Source organism: Bubalus bubalis, chromosome 5 (genome assembly GCF_019923935.1).
Source record: "Bubalus bubalis isolate 160015118507 breed Murrah chromosome 5, NDDB_SH_1, whole genome shotgun sequence".
Taxonomy (NCBI): Eukaryota; Metazoa; Chordata; class Mammalia; order Artiodactyla; family Bovidae; genus Bubalus; species Bubalus bubalis.
This window is the reverse complement of record NC_059161.1, coordinates 7,293,359-7,319,079: the sequence shown is the minus strand read 5'-3', so window position 1 is coordinate 7,319,079 and position 25,721 is coordinate 7,293,359. Positions and strand designations below refer to the sequence as shown.

The window sequence follows — 25,721 nt, the reverse complement described above, 5'->3', positions numbered from 1 at the left end:
TTGAGATGATGTCTTCAGAAGCTGTCAGGGAGAAAAAGTATCAATGTGCAACCAGGTGACTGAGCATTTTTCTGTAACTAAAGGGTGTCCTGGGAAGTGAAACTCAGGGCTAAAGCGAGAGTCCTGATGGACTAGGATGGTTGGTGAACAACATATCAGAATCTTCTTGAAGATTTGCCCTTAGCCCCAGTGGGTTTTCCCTTAGAGTCTAGAGTGATGTTAATGTCTCAAAGATATTTACCCTCTGGGTACAACTTGTAGAGATGTCACTGCCTGTGCTTAAGGTTTTTCTATGAGGCCATCTTGTGATGCTTTGTTGCTGTTCAGCTGCTCAGTCGTGTCCGACTCTGCGACCCCTGCAGCACGCCAGGCCTTCCTGACCATCACCATCTCCCGGAGCTTGCTCAAACTCATGTCCATCGAGTCGGTGATGCCATCCAGCCATCTCATCCTCTGTCATCCCCTTCTCCTCCTGCCTTCAATCTTTCCCAGCATCAGGGTCTTTTCCAATGAGTCAGCTCTTCGCATCAGGTGGCCAAAGTATTGGAGCTTCAGCTTCAGCATCAGTCCTTCCAATGAATATTCAGGACTGATTTCCTTTAGGATGGATGTTTGGATCTCCTTGCTGTCCAAGGGACTCTCAAGAGTCTTCTCCAACACCACAGTTCAAGAGCATAAATTCTCCAGCACTCAGCCTTCTTCATGGTCCAACTCTCACATTCATACGTGACTGGTTTTGCAAATCTAAAACATTCACTATGGCCATTTTCCCTACCAGTTTCCTTGAGGAGTCACAGTCTATAAATTATTCTGTCACGAAAATTCTTTTTTTTTTTTAATGAAAAGCAAATTCCGTCAGTTTGGGGAGGCCAAACATTGTAGTGGAAAGAGCAGGGATTTGGGGAACTTAAGGATCTGCTGTTGGATTCTGGTTTCACCACATACTGGTTGTGGTGGACAATGCTATGTGGTCACTAAATCCTATTTCCTTTTCCTCCTGTGGACATGTAGAAAGATCTCTTAGGAGCCCTGTGAGTAGTTCTGCCCAGTAGGTCCTAAGCAGCATGACTGTGAAGCCTGGGGTAACTGGAGAGAGTTCCTTGGTGCCATGTAACCTTGTTGCTGAGGCCGTTAAGACCACGTGTCCTGGCTGCGGCTGATACAAGATGGCAGCTATCCCTGGGGAACTGTGTGGAGCAGAGGCCCCCTCCTCTCGCCCTTGTCTTGCATTGTACTCAGCGCAAGCAGCAAATAAACGTTTGTCGGTTGTGTTAAGCTGCTGAGATTTTGCAGTTAGTTTATTACTGCAGTGACCTCATAGACTGTAGCCTGCCAGGCTCCTCTGTCCATGGGATTCTCCAGGCGAGAATACTGGAGTGGGTAGCCATTCCCTTCTCCCAGGGATCTTCCTGACCCAGGGATCGAACCTGGGTCTCCTGTATTACAGGCAGATTCTTCACTGTCTGGGCCACCAGGGAAGCCCATATTGGCTAAAACACTAGTTCTGTGTCTTCATCACTTCAGGCTGCTCTAACAAAATACCATGAATAGGTGGCTTAAGCAACATGGTATTCATTTTCACAGCTCTGGAGGCCAGAAGTCCAAGATCAAGGTGCCAGCAGAGTGGGTTCCTGGTGAGAACTGGCTTCCTAGCTTGCAGAGGCCTGCCTTCTGGCTGTGTTCTCACTTGATGGAGACAGACCCTGGTGTCTCTTCCTCTTCTTATAAGGGCACTAATCCTGCTATGAGGATTCCACCTTCATGACCTGATGCAAACCTAATTATTTCCCAACACCCCCACCTCCTAATACCATCACATTGGAGTTATAGTTTTAACATATGAATTTCTGGGGATACATATTTAGTCAATTGCACTTGGAAACCTTGAACAAGCTACCAAATAATGCTGAGGCTATAAAAAAGGGAATAATAATAAATCCTTCAAACAGCCACCCTAAAAGTCTGCTGTGATGCTTGAATGAGCTATTGTAAATGTGATGTTGAGTGATGCCTTACTTTCTCACACATTTACTAAGGAACTGTGATAAGTGTTTTCTTGAAATAGATCTAACAACCTCAAGAAGCAACACTTCCTAAGAGGGGGAAACCACATGTTATGAAATATACAAAGATGTGGAAAACTTGTAGATCACTGGGGCAGTCTGTGGGTTTAGTGGACAAGGTTCGGGGCAAAGGAGGGAGCAAAGAGGAAAGATGAATCACTTGTAGGTGGACAAAATCTCTCTCCTTCTCCTGAAACATTTTACTTTTTATTTTTTACTGATTGTTCTAGTAAAATAGCCTTATTGTGGAAGATGAGAGCATCAGAGAACTGTAAAGAGATGAGAAATGTTAACATTTTGGATATTCTCTCCCTGTCCTCTGGGTATTTTTCCTTTTTCTTTTTTAAAATTGAATTATAGTTGATTGACAATATTGTGTCACATATATATATATATACATACACACACATATATTCTTTTTTTGACTCTTTTCCATGATAGTTTATCACAAGATACTGAATCTAGTCCCCTTTACTGTACAGTTGCTTGTTGTTTTTCTGTTTTATATATAGGAGTGTACATCTGTTAATCCCATATTCTCAAATGATCCCTTTCCCCTCCTTCCCCTCTGGTAACTGTAAATTTGTTTTCTATGTCTGGATCTGTTTCTATTTTGTAAACAAGTTCCTTTGTACTATTTTTTAGATTCCACGTATGAGTATTATCATGTAATATTTGTCTTTCTCTGTCTGACTGACCTTATTTGGTATGATAAGTGCATTCATGCTGCTGCGAGAGGCAATATTTCATTCCTTTTTTATAGCTGAGTACTATCCCATTGTACATTTGGACTTCTCAGGCTGCTCAATGGTAAAGAAACTGCCGGTCAGTGCAGGAGCCACAGGGGCCACAGATTCGATCCCTGGGTCTAGAAGATCCTCTGGAGAAGGAAGTGGCAACCCATTGCAGTATTCTTGCTGGGAAATCCCATGAATAGAAGAGCCTGGTGGGCTGCAGTCCCTGAGGTCACAAAAGCGTCGGACACGACTTAGCGCCTAAGCAGCAGCAGCAGCAAGCAGAGGCTCCAGGGGCGAAAAGTGCCTTTTCTCTGTCGCCCTCAGACTTGCTGGGCAATTGCCCCGAGGTAAGGAACAAGCTGCAGTTCAGACCAGCTTTGACTCCTCTCTTTATCAGGTGTTGGACTCTGGTTTTATTAACTCTTGGAGGCCATAAAACAATGTCGGTGATGCTCCAGCTTGCTCTTCTGCCCTCTGTTTGTAAACACCCCACCCCGTGTCTTTCCCTGTCTAGGAAGGCCAGAAGTGTCACTTGCTCTCAAGGAACCTAGCTCATCTGGCCCCCTGAGTGGCCTCTCTTCCCTTCGGGTCCAGATCATTGCTCCTCGAGAATTTTCCTTTGCCCCAGGGAACAGAGTGGAATGGGGGACCCGAGGCCTCCCAGTTGGCCCACTGCCTGGTAAGTGAGCTGTCAGACATCTGGATGGAATGGGGTTTGCTTTTGTTACAAACAGCTGTGAAGACTGCTGCTCACACCCCAGCACCTGTGTGTGTGACGCACACGTGGGGACAGACTTTGATAGAGCACACGGCCAGCCAGGTACTTTGCTGAGAGTCCTGTATGCATCGTTCCCTTTGATCTTTACAAGGATCCGTGAGGTGGACTGTTATTTGTCCCATTGGATGCAAGTAGCCTTGGCGGTGCGGAGTCACACAGCTGGTGAGTGAAGAACCAAGACTTTCCAACTTTTCTTTCACTTCCAACTCTAGGCTTTTAAGGGCTATCCTAGGCCACCAGCCCCGAAAGCAGGGCATCCTAAAGCTGGAGGGGGCTTCGAGCATGCTAAGTTGCTTCACTCATGTCCGACTCTTTGCAACCCTATAGTCTGTAGCCTGCTAGGCTCCTCTGTCCATGGGATTCTCCAGGCAAGAATACTGGAGAGGATTGCCATGCCTTTCTTTAGGGGATCTTCCCGATCTAGGGATCGAACCAGTGTCTCCTGAGGCTCCTGCGTTCGCAGGCAGATCCTTTACTGCTGAACCACTGGGGAAGCCTGGAGGGGGCTTCGAGGGAGCTTTAAAAGCATTGTCAATGTCCCTGCCCCTCTGCTCACCCATTAAATCTCTGGCTGGGGCCTGGCCTAAGTATATGATTTTGTAAGTTCTGCAAGTAATTCCGAGGACAGCCTGTATTGAGAACCGGTAAAATCCAACATGTCTATTTACAAAGGATGAAACTGAGGCCCAGAGCAGGGTTCTCCCAAGTCTGTGCTTCTGTTGAGAAGCAGAAGTGGTGTTAGGTCCGGGAACTGTTCAAGTCCATCCAGAGACCCTATGTGGCCACAAGCACTGAAGGGAAGTGCTGATTCCACGCCTTCAGGTGCGGTTGATTCCAGACAAGAAGCCAGACAAACCCTTGCCCACTCCCCCTCCAACTGCAAGAGGCTTATTTGTCCGTACTCAACCCTCAAACGCCAGTCTGAACAGTAGGAACCTGAGTTTCTCTTCCCGGTGGCCCTTTTAGGGATGACGTTTGGAATTTTTAAGTCCCCTCCGCTAGGGCTGGTTTCCCCTGCCCCCTGACTCTGGTCCCTCTTGGCCATGCCCAGTGGGTCCTGACCTCACCTGTGGCTGCACTTCCCCGCGTCAGGTATAGCCTCTCTCCTCTCAGCCACGTGGCCAGCTCCACATGGCAAATTTGTGGCCAGAGTGCACAGAGGTTGGACTTAGGTTCTGAGAACCTAGTTCACGGAGGGCAATGACTGGACCATAGAGGGAGGGGCGGTGGGGGGTGGACAGGGGCCGTGGCTTGAGCCAGCCCGTCTGAGGAGGCGTGGGTGCTGATTCACTCAGTCGTGTCTGACTGTGACCCCATGGACCGTACCCCCAGGCTCCTCGGTCCACAGGATTCTCCAGGCAAGAATATTGGAGTGGGTTGCCATGCCCTCCTCCTGGAGATCTTCCCGACTTAGGGATGGAACCCACATCTCCTATGTCTTCTGCATTGTCAGGTGGGTTCTTTACCGCTAGCACCACCTGGGAAAAGCTCAGGAATTTGGGAGGTCAGCAAAAGTGGCAGAGATGCCAAGATATTCCTCCTTCTTCTCGGGGGAGCCGGGAGCCAGCCTTCGACCTCACCACACTGCCGGCTGCACTGGGCTATACCCCGCAGGAGGGGGGGACATTTGGCAATGCACCCTAGGACCTGGGAGATAGGACCTGGAAGAAACTGGGGCCCTGGGCTCAGAGGAGGGGATTCCCCTTCCTCTGGTGACAGGGGAGTTGTGTCATCTGGTCCTCACATTCTACCTTGTTTGTTTAATCTTGTCAGCAATCCGTGCTGTTTGTCTGCTCACCTTCTCTGTCCTCCCACCCCTTGTGGGGCGCTTATGTCCTCACTCAGAGCAGCTTCCTGTTGGCATGACAGGGAGATCCTGCCTGTATATGCCAGAGGCTCTGAGATGGGGCAGCTGGAGCCCAGTAACTTCTCCACCTGTGCCCACACAGAAGACACTGTCTGCATGGGAAAACAAACAGGAAATCACCTCGTGGTGGGTGTTCTGGGTATTTCTGTAGCATTGGTGTTTCCCCAGGAGTCTCCGGTCCACGTTAGTGCTCCAAAAGCACGATTTTCAGATATCAGGTCCTGATTAGGTTTGGGAAACATCAAGTTCAGAGGCTGGTGGACTCTGGTCGAGGCTTACCAAGTGTGGAGGCAGGGAGTTTGGGCCACTTTAAACTCTAAATAGTGGTTAAGAAGTTGAAGCTCCAATACTTTGTCCACCTGATGCAAAGAGCCAACTCATTGGAAAAGACCCTGATGCTGGGAAAGATTGAGGAGGAGAAGAGGGTGACAGAGGATGAGATGGTTGGATGGCATCACCAACTCGATGGACATGAGTTTGAGCAAACTCTAGGAGATGGTGAAGGACAGGGAAGCCTGGCATGCTGCAGTCCACGGGGGTCGCAGAGTTGTCCACGACTGAGCGGCTGAGTAACGGTGGTGAAGAACATGAGTGCTGAGCAACTGGTCTGGTTTCCAATGACCACTTACTAGGGGACCAAGTTCTTGAAGATGTACCTCACTGTCCTCATCTTCAAAGAAAGGATAAGTGTCCACTTCATGGGGACACGGTGAGTGTAAAATGTGGGGATACATTTACGAGCTCAGAACAGGGCCTGGCGTGCAGCGAGCTCGCCAGAGGACGTCAGCTGTGGTTAACTTCGGCCGACTGCCGGGTCTCTCCCAGACCGCAGGCCTGGGCTGGTCGCAGTGCTGCAGGTCTGATGGCCGTTCAGGCTGGGAAGGGGAGGGAGGAGGAAGACGGACTCTGTGGAAGAGAGTGACCCTGCGATGGCAGCCCAGCGCCCCGTTCTGCCTTCTCCGGGTCCCCGCCTGAGGCTGGGCTCCAGCCTGAGTTCAGAAAGTCCCACCTCCTCTCTCTGCGTGAGGAGTGACAGACTGTCTGGGCGGCTGAGCAGCTGTGGCCGGAGCGTAGACACGCCGGCTTTAGTCACATGGCGGATCCGCAGGGCCCTTCCTGGAGCCCACCCAGCCCCACAGACGAGGACTCAGCCATGACTCACTGGGTCCAGCTGGTGCCCGAGCCGTGAGTCACCCGGTGTCCCTTCCTCTTACACCTGGGATTTGGCATTCATGGCCTGGACCAGGTTTTCTTACCTTCTCAACCTCTTCTCTTCTCTTCTCCCTCCTTCCCTCCATTCTTTGCTTCGTAGGCCTTTCTCTCTCACTCATCAGACCCTGGCTGATCTCCCTGGCAACATGGATGGCTTGAGCCTGTCAGATGGGTGATGGAGATGGCAGCTTCTCAGGCCACCCCTGAGATGTCATGAGGGACGGCAGACAAGCAGGCAGAGGGGGAGACTTGCCTGCCCTGACACGGTGTCGTTTCTGTAACCTGGGGGCCTGTGTGCGTTAGTCTCTCAGTCGCGTCTGACTCTTTGCGACCCCATGGACTGCAGCCCTCCTGGCTCCTCCGTCCATGGGATTTTTCAGGCAAGAATACTGGAGTGCGTTGCCATTTCCTTCGTCAGGGGATCTTCCCGACCCAGGGGTCAAACCCGTGTCTCCTGCACTGCAGGTGGATGATTCTTTACCGCCTGAGTCACCAGGTTAATTCTGTCAGCCCCCTCTGCCTTTGGAAGGGGGAGCTAACAGAATTGCTGGATGGACAGACGTGAGTACGAGAGGAACAGGGGGTCAAGGAGAACCCCTTTCCTGAGCATCGGTTCTAACAGGCCAAGGCTCCGGGGAGCTGAGGGTGGGGGCTCTGGGGCAGGATGGTGGGTGGCAGGAGAGGAAGGGGACGTGAAGGGGAGGCTGTCGGAGCAGTGCCCAGCTTGCTTTTAGTCCCTGCCAGGTCCTACCCTTGCTTCTGCCTCTGTATTAGACTTCTTGTCTCTGAGCAAACTCAGTTCTGAAGTTTACGGCCTGTGCCTGGGGCCCTGCTGTCCTGGGGGCTGAGGGGGTGGGGGCTAGATCCCCACTGGGAAGTGCTCAGCATCCCCGAGGGGTGAGGCTGGCTGGCTGGGCCCTCCTTGGGGTTTGCCAAAGCAACATCCTGGACTGGGATGGGAACGCGGAATGGGGTGCAGGGGCCCACACAGAGCAATTGGCTTTCCCCTTTGTGAAGCCAAACCACGCTGGGACCTGCCCTGGCCTGTACCTATTTACCTGGGCTCCTGGCCTCTTAAGGGGAGAGGAGGAGGGGCGTTTAGAGGGCTCAGCCTCCTGCTGCCTGCCCGCCCTGCCTGTCTGGGGATCTGGGATGGCAGCAGCTGCTCCTGCTGAGTTAACTATTCCTGAGCTCTTCGTCACATCCTCTTCCTGGTGGTGGGCACAGGACAGAGCTCCATGAGCAGCCAGGCTTCCTGGAAGCCCTGCATTCAGGGAGTTGGCAGGGTGGAGAGAAAGAGACCAGGCGGGTGGGCTTAAAGCCCCGGGGGTGTGAGCAGTGACCTTTCCCTGCAGGGGGCTGTAGGGTTGTGTGTGTGTTCTTGCTGCAGAGGCAGGGCCCGGGGAGGCCAGCTGCTTGTGCTGATCCTGGCTTGTTAGGCCAGATTTTATAGGAATGTTTGCATGGGTCAAGCCGCTAACGTGTATGGCAATGTCTGTTTTTTCATCTAAACGGCTACTTAGAGTATTTCTCCTGCCTATCTAAATCTCTGGGGCTATATGAGAATCTGAGGGTTAGAAATGCCCAGTTTACCATTTAATCCACAAAATCCTCCATTTTGCCCTGAAGGATTCTCAAACCAGTTTCTTTGGACACAACCCTCCAGTTCCTGCTTAGGAGACACTGACAGGCTGGACCAGCTCAATTAGAGAATCTTTTAATAGAAACTTGGAGGTGACCGTGTGCAAACAATGCCCATGTAGTCTGTGCCCCGCCAAGATCTGGACCGGGTGTCCTTGCAGATCTCTCTAAAAGCCCTCGGACCCTCGCCCGGTGGGGGGAACCGTGTCCTCCGAGACCAGCCCCTGCCTCTGGTCCCGTGATTGTCATTACACTCACTCGCAGCCCAAAGCCCCGAACCAGGAGCCGCCCAGCGTCCCACAAAGGCAGCTGTGTTCTCAGGCCTGGCGGGCGCCCGGGGAAGTCAGTCCAGCTGTGCCTCAGCCCTCCCTTCCCACCCCTTGTGGTCAGATCTGTTTTCTGGCCCTCCAGGCAGGCATTCTTGCCCAGCGGGAAGGGCTGGGAGAGCAGCCTTTCCCTGAGCTGGGAGCCGTGACTCACAGGTAGTTACCTGTCCTTGGGCTCCCTGCCAAGGCTGCGAGGGAGCCAGAGGGGAAACATTTAGAGTTCATGCCTGTTGAGTCCTCCTAAGCTTTTCTTGGGTGGGTTGGGCTCTGACCCCTTCCTGATGAACCATAGCCTTTTAATCCCCCCCGCCCCGCAAGAAGCAGGGGTTTTCCACTTTTTTGCTTTCCCTTGGGAGGGGTCTGGTGCTTTCCAGGGTCCTCGATGTTTGTGTCTTCTTCCCTTCCAGCTCACTGACAGGTCTGGGGCTGTAATAGCCAATATGCAAGCCCTGATCCTTCTGTTCTCTGCGTGGTCTTCTGTCCAGGGTGGCCCAGGACCCCAGGAGAGGCTGACCTCTACGAGCCTTGGGAGAGCACCCAGCGCAGCGGCTGTCACAGTGTGAGTGGCCCTCACCCCCTCACCCCACCGGTCCCCAGGAATGCTGGTCTCCGGTCATCACTCACATTTCCCTGCTGCAGCCCCCACCCCCCCACAGCAAGCAGGTGGGCACTGCCGATCTTGCCATGAGGCCTCCGGACCGCCTCCACCTGCCCAGTCCTGTCTGGGGTTGGGGGTGGGGGTGCTGTGACGGCAGACGGGTGTGCCAGCGGCCAGATTCCTGAGTCCCGCCCTGCAGCCGGCGACGCCCAGCCGGGGAGTCTCCAGAGGTGAGGCCGTTGTTTAAAAACTGGGAGCCAGGAGAGGAGACCCCCACATTCAAGGGGAGCGTCTCGGAGAGGTGATCTGGAGAAAGAACAGCAGCAGCACGGAGCAAGGTCTGTTACCTGTCTTCATCTGTCCCGTGGGGGACGGGGTAGGCCCAGGCTTGTGTACCTGGGTGTCTGGGGCCTGGCTGCAGGTCCAGATTCCTTCCTCTTCCTGGGAGCTTCAGCTGAGCCCACTGGGATCCAAAGGCTGGGTGTCGAGTCTACCACTGTTCGGATTGCTTTCTCCCATCTGATAAGCGTCTCGGTGACTTAGAAGAGAGCAGGTTCAGAGCTGGGGCTGGACACAAAGAAGGAAGGAGAGGGTGGGCTGGCCTCTTCTAAGAACTTCTCATAGTGCCTAGTTCCAGGCAGGGAGGGGGTGAGGTTCCAGCCCCTGGAGGAAGCCAGATGATGAGTCTTCCTCTTGGGCCACAGTTAGCTGTGTGAGCTCAGGCCACCTGTCTCTTCCCTGGGCCCCTGACTGCTCTGATAGGGGATTGGAGGGAAAGAGTTTGAAGCCTCAGGATGTTTGATTTAAAGATGTCAGGGGTCCCCAGTCCCCACCTGCCCCGTCTTGCCAAATCCCCCATTCCTCCATCCAGGCCAAAAGAATGTGTGGCTGTTGTTGGAGCAGAGTGGGCATCTGATCTGAGGCAGAGGTGGGCGCCCCATGAGCAGGGCGGGGCTTGCCTCAGCAGGGCAGCACCCTGCCTCTAGGACCCTTCGAGTATCACCCCCCACCCCAGCCTCCTTCAGAATCCCTGCTCTGTGGCCTCCCAAACTCCAGCCCTCCTGTACAGCCCCAGTGCATCAATGGAGACATTTTGAGTTGCTCCCAGTTCAGATGAATTCCTCACTCGCTTTTTAAACACTTCCAGGCCTCCCTCTCTTTCCCCATTGTATTCCACAACCTGCTCAGCCTAGAGATGAGGGCACCACAGTCTCACCCTCAGGGTGGCCATGGCTGATACTGGAGACCATGCCAACAGCAGGAGAGGGCTCCCCTCCAGGCCACCAACCTCTTTGAGCCCACTTGCCATTGGGCCTGTAGGTGGGCCAGGGCCTGAGAAAGGCCAATCTTCTTTCCTAGGGTGACATTGAGGCCACAGACTTCTCCTGCAAAGGGCCTAGTCCTTTCTGGCTCCCCAACTTGCTCTATTGACCATGGGGGGCAGGGCAGAGTTGATCCCTCCCATCTGTTTCAGAGGGGGGAGCTGGAGTCCAGGAGGATGTAGTGACATTCTTCCAGGACAGCCTGGAAGTCACGTTCCAGCTGGGACAGGGGGCCAGGTCTCTAGCGTCTTCCAGGTTTTGGATACAGATGCACCTGCTGTTCAGAAGTGTCCTAGGCCAAGGCCCTGAGTAAAGGCTTCTGAGAAAACTCGAGCCAGAAACAGCAAAGGGCTAGTGCAACCTAGGGGTCTGTGTGGCTTCACACAGGCTGCTTTGCTCTGCCCCAGGTGAGGTCCTAAGTGGAGGTCGCCTCGTCAACTGAAGATGAGGCCGCTCCTTCTCCTGTATTTTGGTGAGTATCCCTTCCCGTCCTTCCAGGGCCTGTCACACAGCAGAGAGGGGACCAGCCATGGGTGGGAGGACAGTCTACCAAAGCGTGAACATCACCCATCACCTGGGGTCCTGGGGTTTGGAACACTTATCTACTGGGATGCCCATGAGGTTTCTCTGTCCTGGGGGCCTCTGAAGAAGATGAGACTCTTGAAAGGCTCCCAAATGTCGTCTTCCTCCTACCTGAGGGTGGTTCGTGGCAGCCCCAGTGCTCTGGTGCTGAATTTATTTTCCATCTTCTCACTCTCTAACTGGTCCCTGAGCCATCATGGCTTGAGTTCTCGATGTTCAGGGAGCTGCAGCTGTGAAGTGAAAGTTGCTCAGTTGTGTCTGACTCTTTGTATCTCCATGAACTATACAGTCCATGGAATTCTCCAGGCCAGAATACTGGAGTGGATAGCCTTTCCCTTCTCCAGGGGATCTTCCCAACCCAGAGACTCGAACCCAGGTCTCCCGCATCGCAGGCAGATTCTTTACTAGCTGAGCCACCAGGGAAGCCCAGGAATACTGGAGTGGGTAGCCTATCCCTTCTCCAGGGGATCTTTCAGACCCAGGAATAGAAGTGGGGTCTCCTGCGTTGCAGGCGGATTCTTTACCAGCTGGTTATTTGCAAAGTGTGGCGGAGCGAGTTTTAGAGATAAAGGAGCAGACAGAATGAAAGTCGCTCCCTGTGTCCCCGAGACGGCCAGCAGCCAGCGCTGCTCCATTAACAGGCGAGGAGAGCTGTGGCCAAGCGTGTGTCTGTAGCTCAATTCTAAAAGCCACATATGGATGCCACATTGCAGGATCAACTTCTACTTTTTTAAAGCTGAGAGTTACAGACTATAAAATCAGCTTTTTTTAAAAACCAAACAGCACCAGGATTGCAGCTGTTCCCACCACCAGTGGGTCAGAGCATGAAGGCAAGGAAGGGGGTCTAGTCTTGCCGATGGATGCCTGCTTCCTTGGGGGGCACTGGGGTGGCCGGCTAGACTGTCATCTCTTTAGGCTGTGCCCCCTTGTGATTTCAGGCTTGCCCAGCCTCCTGTGTGCCCAGCAAGCATGCTCCCGCGGGGCCTGCTATCCACCCGTCGGGGACCTGCTTATAGGGAGGACCCAGTTTCTCCGAGCTTCATCTACCTGTGGCCTGACCAAGCCTGAGACCTACTGTGCCCAGTATGGCGAGGTAGGTTCTTCCTCCACGGCCTCCAGGGGCTGGAAGAAGGTGAGCTGGGGGTATGCGAGGAGCCCACCATCTGTTCACTGAACACTTAGAGTGGACTTGGTGTGGGCCCAGCCCCATGTGCTGTGGGGAATGTAAGCAAAGCATAAGGCAGGATCTCTGCTTCTCAGGAATTTCCACCTTCGATGGGCAAGAGAAAAACGTACTCAAAATGACTTATAACTGAACAGCTCCTTTTCCTCTTTTGCTTAATAAAGCTGGAGTTTTTCCCAGCCCTTGGGCCTGGGCAGGATAGTCGCTCAAATCTGGGGCATAAGCAGTAGATCGAGACCGGTCCTTTAGGTGTGTGGAGGGTGAGGTGCCGTCTTTGACGGACGGAGTCAGGGCTGGTGCTCACAGATGCTGGGATGTGTGCACGGCTTGTCTTCTTGCCAGAGCAGGAATGGAGCTGTGCCCCAGCCACTCTCTGCTGCCTTCTCTTCTGCCCATGTTGGGCTAAGGGTGGGGCTGCAGCTACCAGAAGACTGCGTGATTGTAGGCTGGAGGCTGTCCTTCTGGGTTTTCTAATTGTCATGTGTGAAGAGCCAACCTGTTTACCTCCAGTCTCTGCACGTTTGGTCTGCATGTTTCACCACCCTGGGTGAAGCGGGAGGCTTTATTTATTTATTTATTTTGCAGAATTTCCTTTTAATTAAAATTTTGTGTGTGTGTGTGGGATGGATTGGGAGATTGAGATTGAGATAGATACACGACTGTGTATAAAGCCTGTAACTGATGAGAACTGACTGTGCAGCACAGGGAGCTCTACTCAGTGTTCTGTGATGACCTAAATGGGAAGGAAATCCAAAAAAGAGGGGATATATGTGCGTGTTAATATCGCTGATTCACTTAGCTGTATAGCAGAAACGAACACAACACTGTCAAGAAAGTATCCTCCAGTGAAAATTAATAAACTTTTTTTGGAAGGATAGTTGCTTAATAATGTTGTGTTAGTTTCGGGTTAGAGCAAAGTGATTCAGTTATCGTCTTTTTTTTTAGTTTCTTTTCCATTATAGGCTATTTTAAGACATTGAGCATAGTTTCCTGTGGTATACAGTAAGTCCCTGTTGGTTATCTGTTTTATACCCAGCAGTGTGTATCTGTTAATCCCAAGCTCCTAAATTATCCTTCCCCCTGGGAAAATATTCAAATTGCCATTAAAGGACTCAGATCAGTGAGGTAAAGGCAAAGTGATTTGGGGTTAGCAAGAAGGTTCAGCGGTTCAGCTGATAAGGAACCCAGCTGAGCAAATCCAGGCATTGGAACGCTTTGCTTATTTAAGCAACTGATTTGTTTTTCAAAGAGCCACTGTGATTTTTCTGCTTTGCTTCTGGACCTTTCTGGTAGGAACTTTGATTTTCTCTTCTCTTCAGTAAGTCTGAGGTCTTTCCTTGCTCCTTGTGTTGCTCAAGGTGGAAATTACCCAGTGTTTTCTTGTTTCCCAGCTGCCTGTCTCATTTGGCCTTTTTTTTTTTTCTCCCTCAATACACAGATTTGGACAAAGGAAAGAGTGAGGGAGTCATTTTCCCTTGAGTCTCTGCATCTTTGGCATTAAAAAGACAGAGCAAGAAAGGGAATGAGTGGCTGATGGCTGCAAAGCCAGCTTGGGGTGTCAGTGGTTCCCTCTCTCTCGGCGCTCCTTGTCCTCAGGGCCATGCCGTGGTGTCTGACCCCACCTCTGGCCTCACTGCTGTCTTGTCTTAGCCTCCTGTGTCCTCTTGGCTGCTTGTGATCATAGATGGCACTGGGTCCTGGCTTTGGAGGTGTTGCGCGGAGGTGGCTGTGGTTTCTGCACCTCACCCACTTGGATGTCAGAAAGCCCATCTTGGGAAAGACAGCCAGCAGCAGGCGAGTCCTCCCTGTGGGCCTAGATTACTCCACCAGCCTCAGGGAACCTGGCAGTGGGGAGCTCTCCAGACAACAGAATGACTCCAGCTGCTCCCTTCCCACTCACCCTCCAATTTTGTACCACTGAGCCATGTCTAAAATATTCAGGGTGTCCTCTGCTGGGTCCTCTCTTTGGGCGGAGCCACCTTCAGGGATGGGAATCAGGCAGAGACCTGAGGCTGCTGAGAGAGGCTCAGTACCAGGCCTGCCTGGACAGACGCCCTCCCTCTAGGCCACACTCCATCCTGTCCTGCCCTCTGCCTCTTTCAAATGCCCCAGGGAGTCAACTGCCTCCCCGCTCTTAAGCAGCAGTTTGAGAACACGTGGGAGCTTGCAGAAGAGAAGGCTAGACTTTTGCAACCCGTTGGATGGGTAAACCTCAGCTATTTTGCTGCTGTGAAAGTTGAGATGCATTGGTTCTTTCGTCCCCTTGTCTATCAGGGGGAATAAATCCATGTAACCTCTCGGAAGAGGAGAGGATAGGGCATCTTGAGTGCAGTGTGTAGCCCAAAGTCTGCCACTAACTCATGGTGTGATCTTGGGCAAAAGATCACCCCCTCTAAATCTCGCTTTCCTCTTCCGTGAATGAGTGTTAGACCAACGGTCTTTCGTGTCGCTCTTTGCTCTGGTTTTCTTTGGGAATGAGCTGACCGTGGGGAACCAGCTTCTCTCCCCTACCTGCCTCCTCTCTGCCTTGTCTGATTTCTCTTTCCTTCTTTCTCCCCGGCCTCCCCTCCCAGAGGCCATTGGTTGCCTGCAGTGAAGACATACGTGAAGGCACGGATACTCCTCTGTCCGAGTGGACCCTGAACCCTCCCCGGGCACGCGGGTGGCTGTGTGATGAAAATTAGGAATCCAGATACAACTCTGATGAGTTCTAATTTCAGTTTTTAAGTTTATTTTTATTACTAAACGATATTATAGTAAAGCTATAGTTTATTGAGCACATATTATATGTCTCAGGCATTAGACTGAGTCTGTTTTATATAAATTATCTCAATTAATTTTCACAGTGTTCCATGAGGTGGCTCTTATTATCCCCATCCCCATGGGAAGGTCTGGGTGTGTGCTCGGATCCCCCAGACTACTGATGGAAATGCATAGGAACTGAGTTTTCTGAGTGGCTAGAGATGGCACTGCAGTGGCCAGGCCCAGCTGGAGAGGAGGGCGGCATGGTACAAAGCTGCCTTGCTAAGGCCTGCCCCTCAGCCCCAACCTCCCCATCCCTCTCTGCCAGCCCCTCCTGCCACATATACACCTTAGTTAAGTCAGAACCCCTGGTTAGCGCCTCTGTTCTAGTTTCTTGCAGGGGTGACATGGTGGGCCCTGAGCCCAGCAAAAATCACCCAGCCCCTGCTGCCTGCCTGCCTTCTGGGGTGACATAAATGCAAATGCACTAGGGATTTATGACTCTTGGACATTGTAGCATTGCTCACTGCCCCCTGGCAACTCTGGGGAAACTCAGGGGCAGTGGGGACGCCTTCCAGTTCCAAAACAGCCTCTCCCAGCTCCTGACGTCAGAGCATGGCTGCTTTCTCCTGGGCCAGTCTTAGCCTGTCGGCCCATCGCCTCTTCTGCCTACTTTTGTCTCACTGGCTTCATCCTATTGGCCTTTGTGTCCATACTGCAGCCTTGACAATGGACTTAGGACTCGGCCAGCTTTGCCTTGTCCCCCAACCCCCTGCCCAGCTTTGCTCTTCCGGGTCTCCCTGCCTTGACTACCCATTAACTGTCCGGACTTGAACCCAGGCTGGTCTTTACCGAAACTGGCTCTCTCTCTTCCAGCTCCTAGGTAACCTCTGGGTAAATTCACTGTACCCTTTCCCCCTAAAGCCCAAGGCATGGATGAAAATGTCTGTGATGTCTCCATACCCTCCTTTCCTTCTGTGCTTTCCCCAAGCCGTAGATCCTCATTTGAAAAGTAGGAGGGATGATAGCGCCCACTTCAGTGAGTTGCTGTGTTCACGCATGCTGAGCTCCTTCTGCTGTGTCCAACTCTTCGTGACCCCATGGACTGTAGCCTGCCAGGCTCCTCTGTCCATGGCATTCTTCAGGCAAGAATACTGGCATGGGTTGCCATGCCCTCCTCCAGGGTTGTGTGGACCACATAAAAAAAGGAGCCAAGGGACTGTGGGCCTGGTGTCTGGAAGGGGCTACATGTCCCAGCCCTTTGCCCACTGGCCTCCCGGGACCTGTGTCTGCATGCAGAGGCCGCCCCACCTGTCAAGAATTCTCCTGAGCACTTCTTGGATCAGGACGTGCAGTTGCATAATTATTGAAGTCAACCTGCCCTTGGGCTGGCCCACTGACCACCGAGCATCTGATTTTCAGTCTGGCTGCCGGATAACCCAGAGGCAGTCATGGTTAGTGAAGTCTCCGGACGGGGGGTGAAGACTTTCTAGGTCTGGTCCTGTCTCTGACACTTAGAAGAGGAACATGACCTTGAGAAGGTCATGGCTTCTGTCTAGACTGCCATTTCCCCATTCATGAAATGAGGGAGCTGGTCAGCCTTTGTTGGTTCAGCTCTCACACGTCTGCCAGGCTTCTGGCTGGGCTGCATGTGACCCCGAGGGTCAGCCATGATCTCTGCCAGGTGGGCCCTGGCAGGGGCTGAGCCATGACCTTCAGTCCTCTCTGGGCTGATGCATGCTGCTTGGGGACCAGCGGGGTTTTGCCTGGAAGCTCTCCAGCCCTGATTTCTGCTCCTGACAAAGTCTCCTCCAATGCTGTGTCTGTTCCCTTAGATGCTTTATTTATCCCCCACTCCCTCCCTTTCTGGGGGAAAACTTAATTATCCAGCTGCCTTAATAACAGTCTTACACAGTGCATTCCTCAGGTTAATTAGCTGTGTAAACCAAACAGCTGTCATTTTTATCTCTTGGAAACAAGCTGAGGACCAGTAGCCAGTTGACATCCCTTCCTCTTAACACACACACACACACACACCCCACATAAGCACACTCACACCCACAGGCACACACCCAACAACCACTGCCTTTCTGTGTTTGACAGACATCTGTTTTCTTGACCTCTGGCATGGCTAATGTGTACACACAGAATGTGAGAATGTGTTCATATCCATCCTGAGGTCCTTGTCCTCTGCTCATAGAGGACTTTGAGCCTGTCTCTGACCAAAATATCTGCCCTCCTGTTTCCCAGGAGATCTTAGCAGATCTGAAACTTTCAAATCTCCTGCCATTGTGAATCTTCATTAGGATGAAACATCGTTGAGTTCTTTGTTTAAAATACAGATACCCTTGGGAAAGGCGTCATATTAATCTATCATCATTTATATTTCAACAAGGGTTTGCTTATCAGAAAATTAGCTGTGGCTTTTGCAAAGGATCCCAAGAGAATGAGACCAAGAATGAGTAATTTTAGAAGAGATAGCAGAAAATGAAAATGATCACTGCGGGAAAGAGTCGCTATCAGAGGGAAGTGAAACTTGGGATGTGGTACGTGAAATTTGGGGGTCCTGGTTGCTTTGGACTAGGGAGTGTGTCTTGTGGGGTTAAAAGGAGAGAAGAGAGTAAAAAGGTGAGATGGAAACCTGAACACAAACTTCGGTAGCCTCACAACTTTGTTGGCCTGGCTTCTCACACCGTTGCTTCTTGAATCAGGTCCCTAGAAGCTCTCTGGCCTTGCTTCTTTGCCCTCAGCGGTGAAAGGAATCACTGTCAATGGTAGAACTTTCAGAGGTCCAGGAATGCAAACCAACAATCTGCACTCAGGTCTAGGAGGACACCTCTGTTTCTGGAGAAGTCTGGGTGGGGGGTGAGGCTGCCCTTACTAGGGGAGAAGAGAAGGAGCATCCTGAAAACCACCTCTAGTCCCTGCAATGACCCATGGTTGTCACGTGACTGCTGTGTCCCTCAAAGCCCTACAGGATGAGAAGGTTTGGAGACAGAGCGCCCGGGAGCGGAATTCCTGCTGCTTCTCTTCCTAGTCCTGTGGATTTGGACACATTTCTTAGCTTCTCTAGAACTTGCCTTCCTAATCTGTCAAATGAAGATACCCACTTTTGATCCAATATGCCTACCTCAGAGATTTTGGAAGGATAAAATGAGATAATGTATGTATCATGCTCAGGTCAGAGTCTCAGTTCAGTTTAGTTGCTCAGTCGTGTCTGACTCTTTGCAACCCCATGGACTGCAGCACACCAGGCCTCCCTGTCCATCACCAACTCCCAGAGCTTACTCAAATTCATATCCATCGAGTCAGCGATGCCATCCAACCATCTATCCTCTGTCGTCCCTTTCTCCTCCTGCCATCAATCTTTCCCAGCATCAGGGTCTTTCCCAATGAGTCAGCTCTTTGCATCAGGTGGCCAAAGGATTGAAGTTTCAGCTTCAACATCAGTCCTTCCAATGAATATTCAGGACTGATTTCCTTTAGGATGGACTGGTTGGATCTCCTTGCAGTCCAAGGGACTTTCAAGACTCTTCTCCAATACCACAGTTCAAAAACATCAATTCTTCGTCACACAGCTTTCTTTATGGTCCAACTCTCACATCCATACATGAACACTGAAAAAACCGTAGACTTGACTAGATGGACCTTTGTTGGCAAAGTAATGTCTCTGCTTTTTAATATGCTATCTAGGTTGGTCATAGCTTTTCTTCCAAGGAGCAAGCATCTTTTAATTTCATGGTTGCAATCACCATCTGCAGTGATTTTGGAGCCCCCCAAAATAAAGTCAGCCACTGTTTCCATTGTTTCCCCACCTATTTGCCATGAAGTGATGGGACCAGATGCCACGATCTTAGTTTTTTTCTGAATATTGAGTTTTAAGCCAACTTTTTCACTTTCCTCTTTCACTTTCATCAAGAGGCTCTTTAGTTCTTCTTCACTTTCTGCCATAAGGGTGGTGTCATCTGTGTATCTCAGGTTATTGATATTTCTTTCGGCAGTCTTGATTCCAGCTTGTGCTTCATCCAGCCTGGTATTTCACATGATGTACTCTGCATATAAGTTAAATAAGCAGGGTGATAATATACAGCCTTTACATACTCCTTTCTCAATTTAGAACCAGTTTGTTGTTCCATGTCCAGTTTTAACTGTTGCTTCTTGAACAGCATACAGATTTCTCAAGAGGCAGGTCAGGTGTTCTGTTTTCCCATCTCTTGAAGAATTTTCCACAGTTTGTTGTGATCCACACAGTCAAAGGCTTTGGCGTAGTCAATGAAACAGAAGTAGATGTTTTTCTGGAACTCTCTTGCTTTTTTGATGATCCAATGGATGTTGGTAACTTGATCTCTGGTTCCTCTGCCTTTTCCAAATCCATCTTGAACATCTGGAAGTTCATGGTTCACGTATTGCTGAAGCCTGGCTTGGAGAATTTTGAGCATTTACTTTGCTAGTGTGTGAGATAAGTGCAGTTCTGTGGTAGTTTGAACATTCTTTGGCATTGCCTTACTTTGGGCTTGCAATGAAAACTGACCTTTTCCAGTCCTGTGGCCATTGCTGAGTTTTCCAAATTTGCTGTCATATTGAGTGCAGCACTTTCACAGCATCATCTTTTAGGATTTGAAATAGCTCAACTGGAATCCCATCACCTCCACTAGCTTTGTTCATAGTGATGCTTTCTAAGGCCCACTTGACTTCACATTCCAGGATGTCTGGCTCTAGGTGAGTGATCACACCGTCATGGTTATCTGGGTCATGAATATCTTTTTTGTACAGTTCTTCTGTGTATTCTTGCCGCCTTTTCTTAATATCTTCTGCTTCTGTTAGGTCCATACCATTTCTGTCCTTTATTGTGCCCATCTTTGCATGAAATATTCCCTTGGTATCACTAATTTTATTGAAGAGATCTCTAGCCTTTCCCATTCTATTGTTTTCCTCTATTTCTTTGCACTGATCACCAGGAAGGCTTTCTTATCTCTCCTTGCTATTCTTTGGAACTCTGCATTCAGATGCTTATATCTTTCCTTTTCTTCTTTGCCTTTACCTTTTCTTCTTTTCTCAGCTATTATACTCATGCAGTATAATTTTGCAGTGTTGTGGTATTCATCATTTTGGTCATCAGCTTCAGAACTGAGCTTTCTGAACTTGGTTTCGATGGAGATAAGAGCTGTACTGAGTTAAGGCTTTGGTCAGGATGTTAGTTCATGACAGTGCTTCATAGCACTGGGGCTCCACTCCCACCTGGCCCCAAAACAGGCCCTGAGTTTTCACCTTTGCTGGCAATATCCATTGACATATAAATGATGAGGCTTGTGGATCAGAGGAGCTTCCCAGGTGGCTCAGTGGCAAAGAATCTGCCTGCCAAGTAGGAGACTCAGGAGACGCCAGTTTGATCCCTGGGTCAGGAAGATCTCCTGGAGTAGGAAATAGTAGCCCACTTCAGCATTCTTACCTGGGAAATCCCATGGATAGAGGAACCTGCTGGGCTACGGTCCATGGGGTTGCAAAGAGTCGGACATGACTGAGCACGCACACACACACACACACAGATCACAGTGGGAGTCTAGTGGAGACCTTGCTGACTGAGGCCTTCAGGGTCCATCTTTCCCTGCTCACTTTGCTGGGAAGAGTGCTTCTCCAGCAGCATGTTTGGCCAATGTCTTATTTTTCTCTTGCTTCTTTTGCATTCTTGTTTGGAGTGTCTTTAACCTCTGAGCAGATAAGCTGGAGTTGGGGAGAATTCTAATAACATGTTAGAGCAAGAAGGAGCTTCATTATCTCATCCCACCCCTGCACTTTACCAATGAGGAAGCTGAAGTGGAGGGAATGTCTTATAGGCAGCTGCATTTTTTTTTTTTTTGATTCCGGCTGTCTTTCTTTTGGCCCTGGCTGACAGCCATGACCCTGACTCCAGCTCCTTAGCTGGACACAGGCCGTCTCTGACTTGCTCGGGGGGAGGGAGCTGACCATGGCTAAGCAGAGCCTGTTTTCCCATTTCCCTCCAGAATTTGCTCCCTTTTCTGCTAAGACACAGAGCTTTGATTTGCCTTGCCTTCCTTGTTCCACCCTCTCCACTGTGATTGAGGCTCCCGCTGTCTCATTTGCCCTCCCATAGTTCTCTGGTTTGTCTTCCAGCCAGACTGCTGAGCTTCTAGAAAGCTCCAGGATAAGGGAAGAGGCCCAGCCTTTCCAGACGGAGAATGAGCAGGAGCCAAGCTGGCTGGAGGCCTGACAGACTGAATGGATAATAACGCTGCATCTCTGAGGTAGTCCGGCCAGGGGAGTGCTGGCTAAATGACCCTGGAGAGGGAGGCAGCTGCGGCTGGGAGCTTCCATCTCCGGGAGAGACAGAGGCATGTAGCACACATGAGGGGAAGGGCCTTGTGTTGAGAATCTCTCTCTCTCTCTTTCACACATACACACACACACACTCACACTCACATACACATTCTTACACACATACTGCATGTAGACATACAGGAATAAAATAGAAAGGGAAACTGAGGCCCAGAAAGAGAAGGAATTGGCAGCTTGTCTTCATGCGGGCTTGTGCCATAAGCCGCCCTATTTCAGGTCTCCTTCCCTCTAGTTGGTTGACAAGCAGAGCTGCTTAAAATACCTGTCCCAAGCCTGGAGGCTTAGGCTGTGTCTGAGGATTGAGATAAATCCCTCCTTTAGCTACGTTACGTGATGAAGGCACGTAGGTGTTCAGCTCATGAGCCCATCTGATCCGTCATCACTGTCTGTACATGTGGAGGCAGGTGGCGGAGGCCTGGGGTGCCCCAGACTGACTGTGAAGACAGGGAGGACACAGGGTGGCAAGCCCATGCTGAGTATCCTGGGCCTTTTGAGTTTGTTTAAAACAAGGCCTGGATATAAAAGTTAATATATATTCAAGGCATTGAAAGTTATTAAAAAATAACTAAGAAAAAAAAGTTACCTGTAATCCCATTTCCCAGAGGTAATTAGGTTAAGCCGTATGCAGTTGCCATTTTTGTGGGTCAAGATAGCTCAATATTAGCCATTTTGTTGGGTTCAACCTAATATATTGGTGCACTGCCTTCTACCTACTGATTCCTTAAAAAATATGTATTTGTGATCATGATATATATACAAGCTTATGCCCAACTTTTTTCATAAAACATTATAATTTTTTTTCATAAAACATTGTAAGCATTTCCCCCATGCAATTAAAATCTTTCTGTCAACAGTCTTTTCAAAAGTTACGTAATATTCCATCATTTAATATCAAGGGCATTTCCCAAGTCCCAGGGTGGGCTGTTCTAGCTTCCGTGTCCCACGGCCCAAGGAAAAAAAGAGCCTTGTCTCTGGCACTCTCTTGGCCAGAGAACAGGCTGGGATCCGTTCCCAGCAAGCCCAGAGGAGCTCGGATGACAGGTCACCGGAAGGCAGCTGGCCCCTGTCTCTCCACCGGACACGTGCTGAGCGCAGACAGAGGATGGGCGGTGCAGAAGTTTGCCTCTGGGAGGCCGGGCAAAGTGGGGAGGAGGGCGTGCCTGCTGCCAGGGACCAGAATAGGATCCTAGAGGAGACTCAGATGCCAGCAAGAGGCGGCTTTTGCCCAGAAAGGATTATTTTAAGTGCTCAGGTATTTGTGTTAGCCACTGACATACGTGCAGTCTCCGTGCTAACTGAGCGAGGTTAGCCTGACAAACTAGCTTTCTTCCCAGAGCATTTTCGCTGCTGTGGTCAGCTGCAGGGTCGGACCGAGCCCTGTGGGTCAGACAGAGATGGTCACCCTTGACCGTGCTTCCTTGCTGCAATGTCAGTGCTCCCAAATGTTTCCTAGTGGAGAAGAGAGGATGGCAGAGAGGGAGGGATGGAGGGGAGGAGAGAGAGAGAAGAGGAGGGGAGGAGCAGAGAAGGGCGTGCGGAGGGATCCTGTCTGGCGCTGGTGCCGGCACTGGCCATCAGTTAACGGGAAAGTCACAGAGCCTCTTGGAGCCTCAGTCTTCTCACACCTGCAATGGGAATAATATTACACGTAGGGTGGTCGTCAGGCTTAAATAGGTTATTGCACTGAAACTCTTGATACAGTACCTAGCACGTGGTCGGCACTCCAGTCATTTCATGTTGATTTTGGTCATGTCCTCACTCTCTCACCCCTCTCTTTAAACTCAGGAAGGGAGGGTCAAGCAATAATATAAATGAAAGTGCGAGCCTTTCCTGAGCATTTCCTGCTGCTGCTGCTGCTGCTAAGTCACTTCAGTCGTGTCTGACTCTGTGTGACCCCATAGATGGCAGCCCACCAGGCTCCCCCGTCCCTGGGATCCTCCAGGCAAGAACACTGGAGTGGGTTGCCATCGCCTTCTCCGTGAGCATTTACTATTCATTCCAAAAGTATTTACAGAGGGCCTACTAAGTGCTGGGCACTTTGCTGAGCAGCTGGAATACAGCATAAAGGAAAGTAAGTTCTGCCCTTGTGGAGTCCACATTCTAACAGGGGGAGGCAGATGGCAAATAAACACTGGGAGCAAACGCACAGACACTAAATGAACAGCGTGTCAAGTAGAGATCTTACTGTGAAGAGGAATGTAGCCCGGCAAAGGGTGGACAGTGGCTGCTGTTTTATATAAGGCATGCGGCCAGCCATTAAGTGAGCACTAAACATCTCCCCACAGTATTTCAAGTATTTCATAATCATTTAAAATTCTTTTTCATTACAGTTTATCATAGGATATTGACTATAGTTTCCTGTGCTATACAGCAGGACCTTGTTGTTTATCTGTTTTCTATGTAATAGTTTGTATCTGCTAGTCCCAAACTCCTAATTTAACCCTCCTACCCCCTCCCCCCACCTTTCCCCTTTGCTAACCATAAGTCTACTCCCTATGTCTTTGAGTCCGTTTCCATTTTGTAAATAGGTTCATTTATATCATACCAAAATTATAGTTTAATAAAGCACTTTGGGAAGTGATGAGGACAGCTCCAAGCTCCAGGAAGGGGACAATCCTCTTGTTTTGCAGATTGGTGGTGGGAGCTGGAAAATGGGGTGGGAAGCAGAGGCTCACAGAGCCAGGACTCCTGGCTCCCCTCCAGGCTTCATCCACTGTTCCAGGCTTTGCTCAGTGGCGCTGGGGGAAGAGCAATGTTGGGTGAGGAGTTTCTGTAACTCAAGGCACGGACTTGGCACGTTAACCCTTCTCTTCGGGACTGAGCTGTCAGCTTCACAGGTTCAGCGTGTCTGCTGAACATGTGGATCATGTTCAGATGATCCACGTGTTCAGAATCCCAGAATCCCAGAACACCCATTCTGATGGATCATCCTCCCCAGCTTAGGGCCTTCCCTGGATGGGACCAAGGTTCAGGGGCTGCAAAGCCTCAGAGACGGCTGCCTGAGCTTTCTCCTGGTTCTGCTGGGTGGAGGCTTAGGGGAAACAGAGGCAAGGGGTGTGGGGAGGTACAATCGCCTCTGCCCAGAAGGACTTGCAATTCAGAGAGGTTCTTGTCCAAGCCTTGCTCTAACATGCGTGTTAATCTGGAGCCCTCTGAAAAGTGTTCTTTCTGCTGGACACAAGGTTTGGGACTGTGGGTACTCAGAGAAAACAGGTTGTATGTGTGTTGGGTGAAGAACCTAGGCAAGGTCATGATGTCTCAGTGGTGTGTGTGTGTGTGTATGAGCCAGGGCAAACACATGCAAACATGTGCAAATGTATGCACATTCACACATTATGGACAAACTAAAAGAACAAGGGCCAATCCTCTGGCTGTATTCTTTTCCTTGATGACCTCTGCTCTGCTCTGGAGCCCATGGGCTTCAGTTCAGTCTCTTGTCTCACTCCAGGGTATGGGCAGACCAAGGAAGGTTATGTTTTGGGGGGACATCCCTGGTGAGGCTGTTTCCTCCTTGGCTGCCCACTTTAACCCAGATCTTCATGGGGAAGAGACCCTGCGTTCAGCCCCAAGGCTGCAGACTTCCTCCTCCTTCCTGACCTTGGGACACCTGCCTACAAAGCTCCATCTGGTTGGACATCCTGGGCTTCTCTCCTGTGGGTCAGTTCAGTTCAGTTCAGTCACTCAGTCATGTCTGACTCTTTGCGACCCCATGGACTGCAATGCCCCAAGCCTCCTTGTCCATCACCAACTCCCAGAGTTTACTCAAACTCATGTCCATTGAGTCAGTGATGACATCCAACCATCTATCCTCTGTTGTCCCCTTCTCCTCCTGCCTTCAATCTTTTCCAGAATTAGGGTCTTTTCCAGTGAGTCAGTTCTTCACATCAGGTGGCCAAATTATTGGAGTTTCAGCTTCAGCATCAGTCCTTCCAATGAATATTCAGGACTGATTTCCTTTAGGATTGACTGATTGGATCTTCTTGGAGTCCAGGGGACTCTCAAGAGTCTCCTCCAACACCACAGTTCAAAAGCATCAGTTCTTCGGTGCTCAGCTTTCTTTATAGTCCAACTCTCACATCCATACATGACTCCTGTGGGTAGGGGATGCCAAACTGGGAAAGATCCTAAAGTCACAGATGTCAAGTGCTGGAAGGCCTTTAAGATCATCTAAATGGTACTAGAATGTTGGCTTCCTGATGGCTGGGTCTTTATTTTGTTCACTATTACAACTCCAGAGCCCAGAGCAGGGTCTAGGATGTAGTATGGCCTTAATGAATATTGTCAAATGATTCAATGACTCTACTTCAATATCCACT

General features: G+C 50.4%; 1 protein-coding gene across 3 annotated transcripts in view; it reads left to right on the top strand.

Annotated features, from left to right (window-relative positions):
- The first annotated feature begins 8,027 nt into the window (after positions 1-8,027).
- The window catches only part of LAMB3 (laminin subunit beta 3), a 44,884-nt gene continuing 27,190 nt past the window's right edge, over positions 8,028-25,721 (top strand). The window contains exons 1-3 of one of the 3 annotated variants that reach the window (XM_006055156.4): positions 8,028-9,183; positions 10,952-11,016; positions 12,065-12,219. In XM_006055156.4, the coding sequence (XP_006055218.3) occupies positions 10,989-11,016; positions 12,065-12,219 (183 nt within the window). In that variant the 5' untranslated portion in view covers positions 8,028-9,183; positions 10,952-10,988. The other 2 variants (XM_006055155.4, XM_025285379.3) reach the window with 2 other exon arrangements.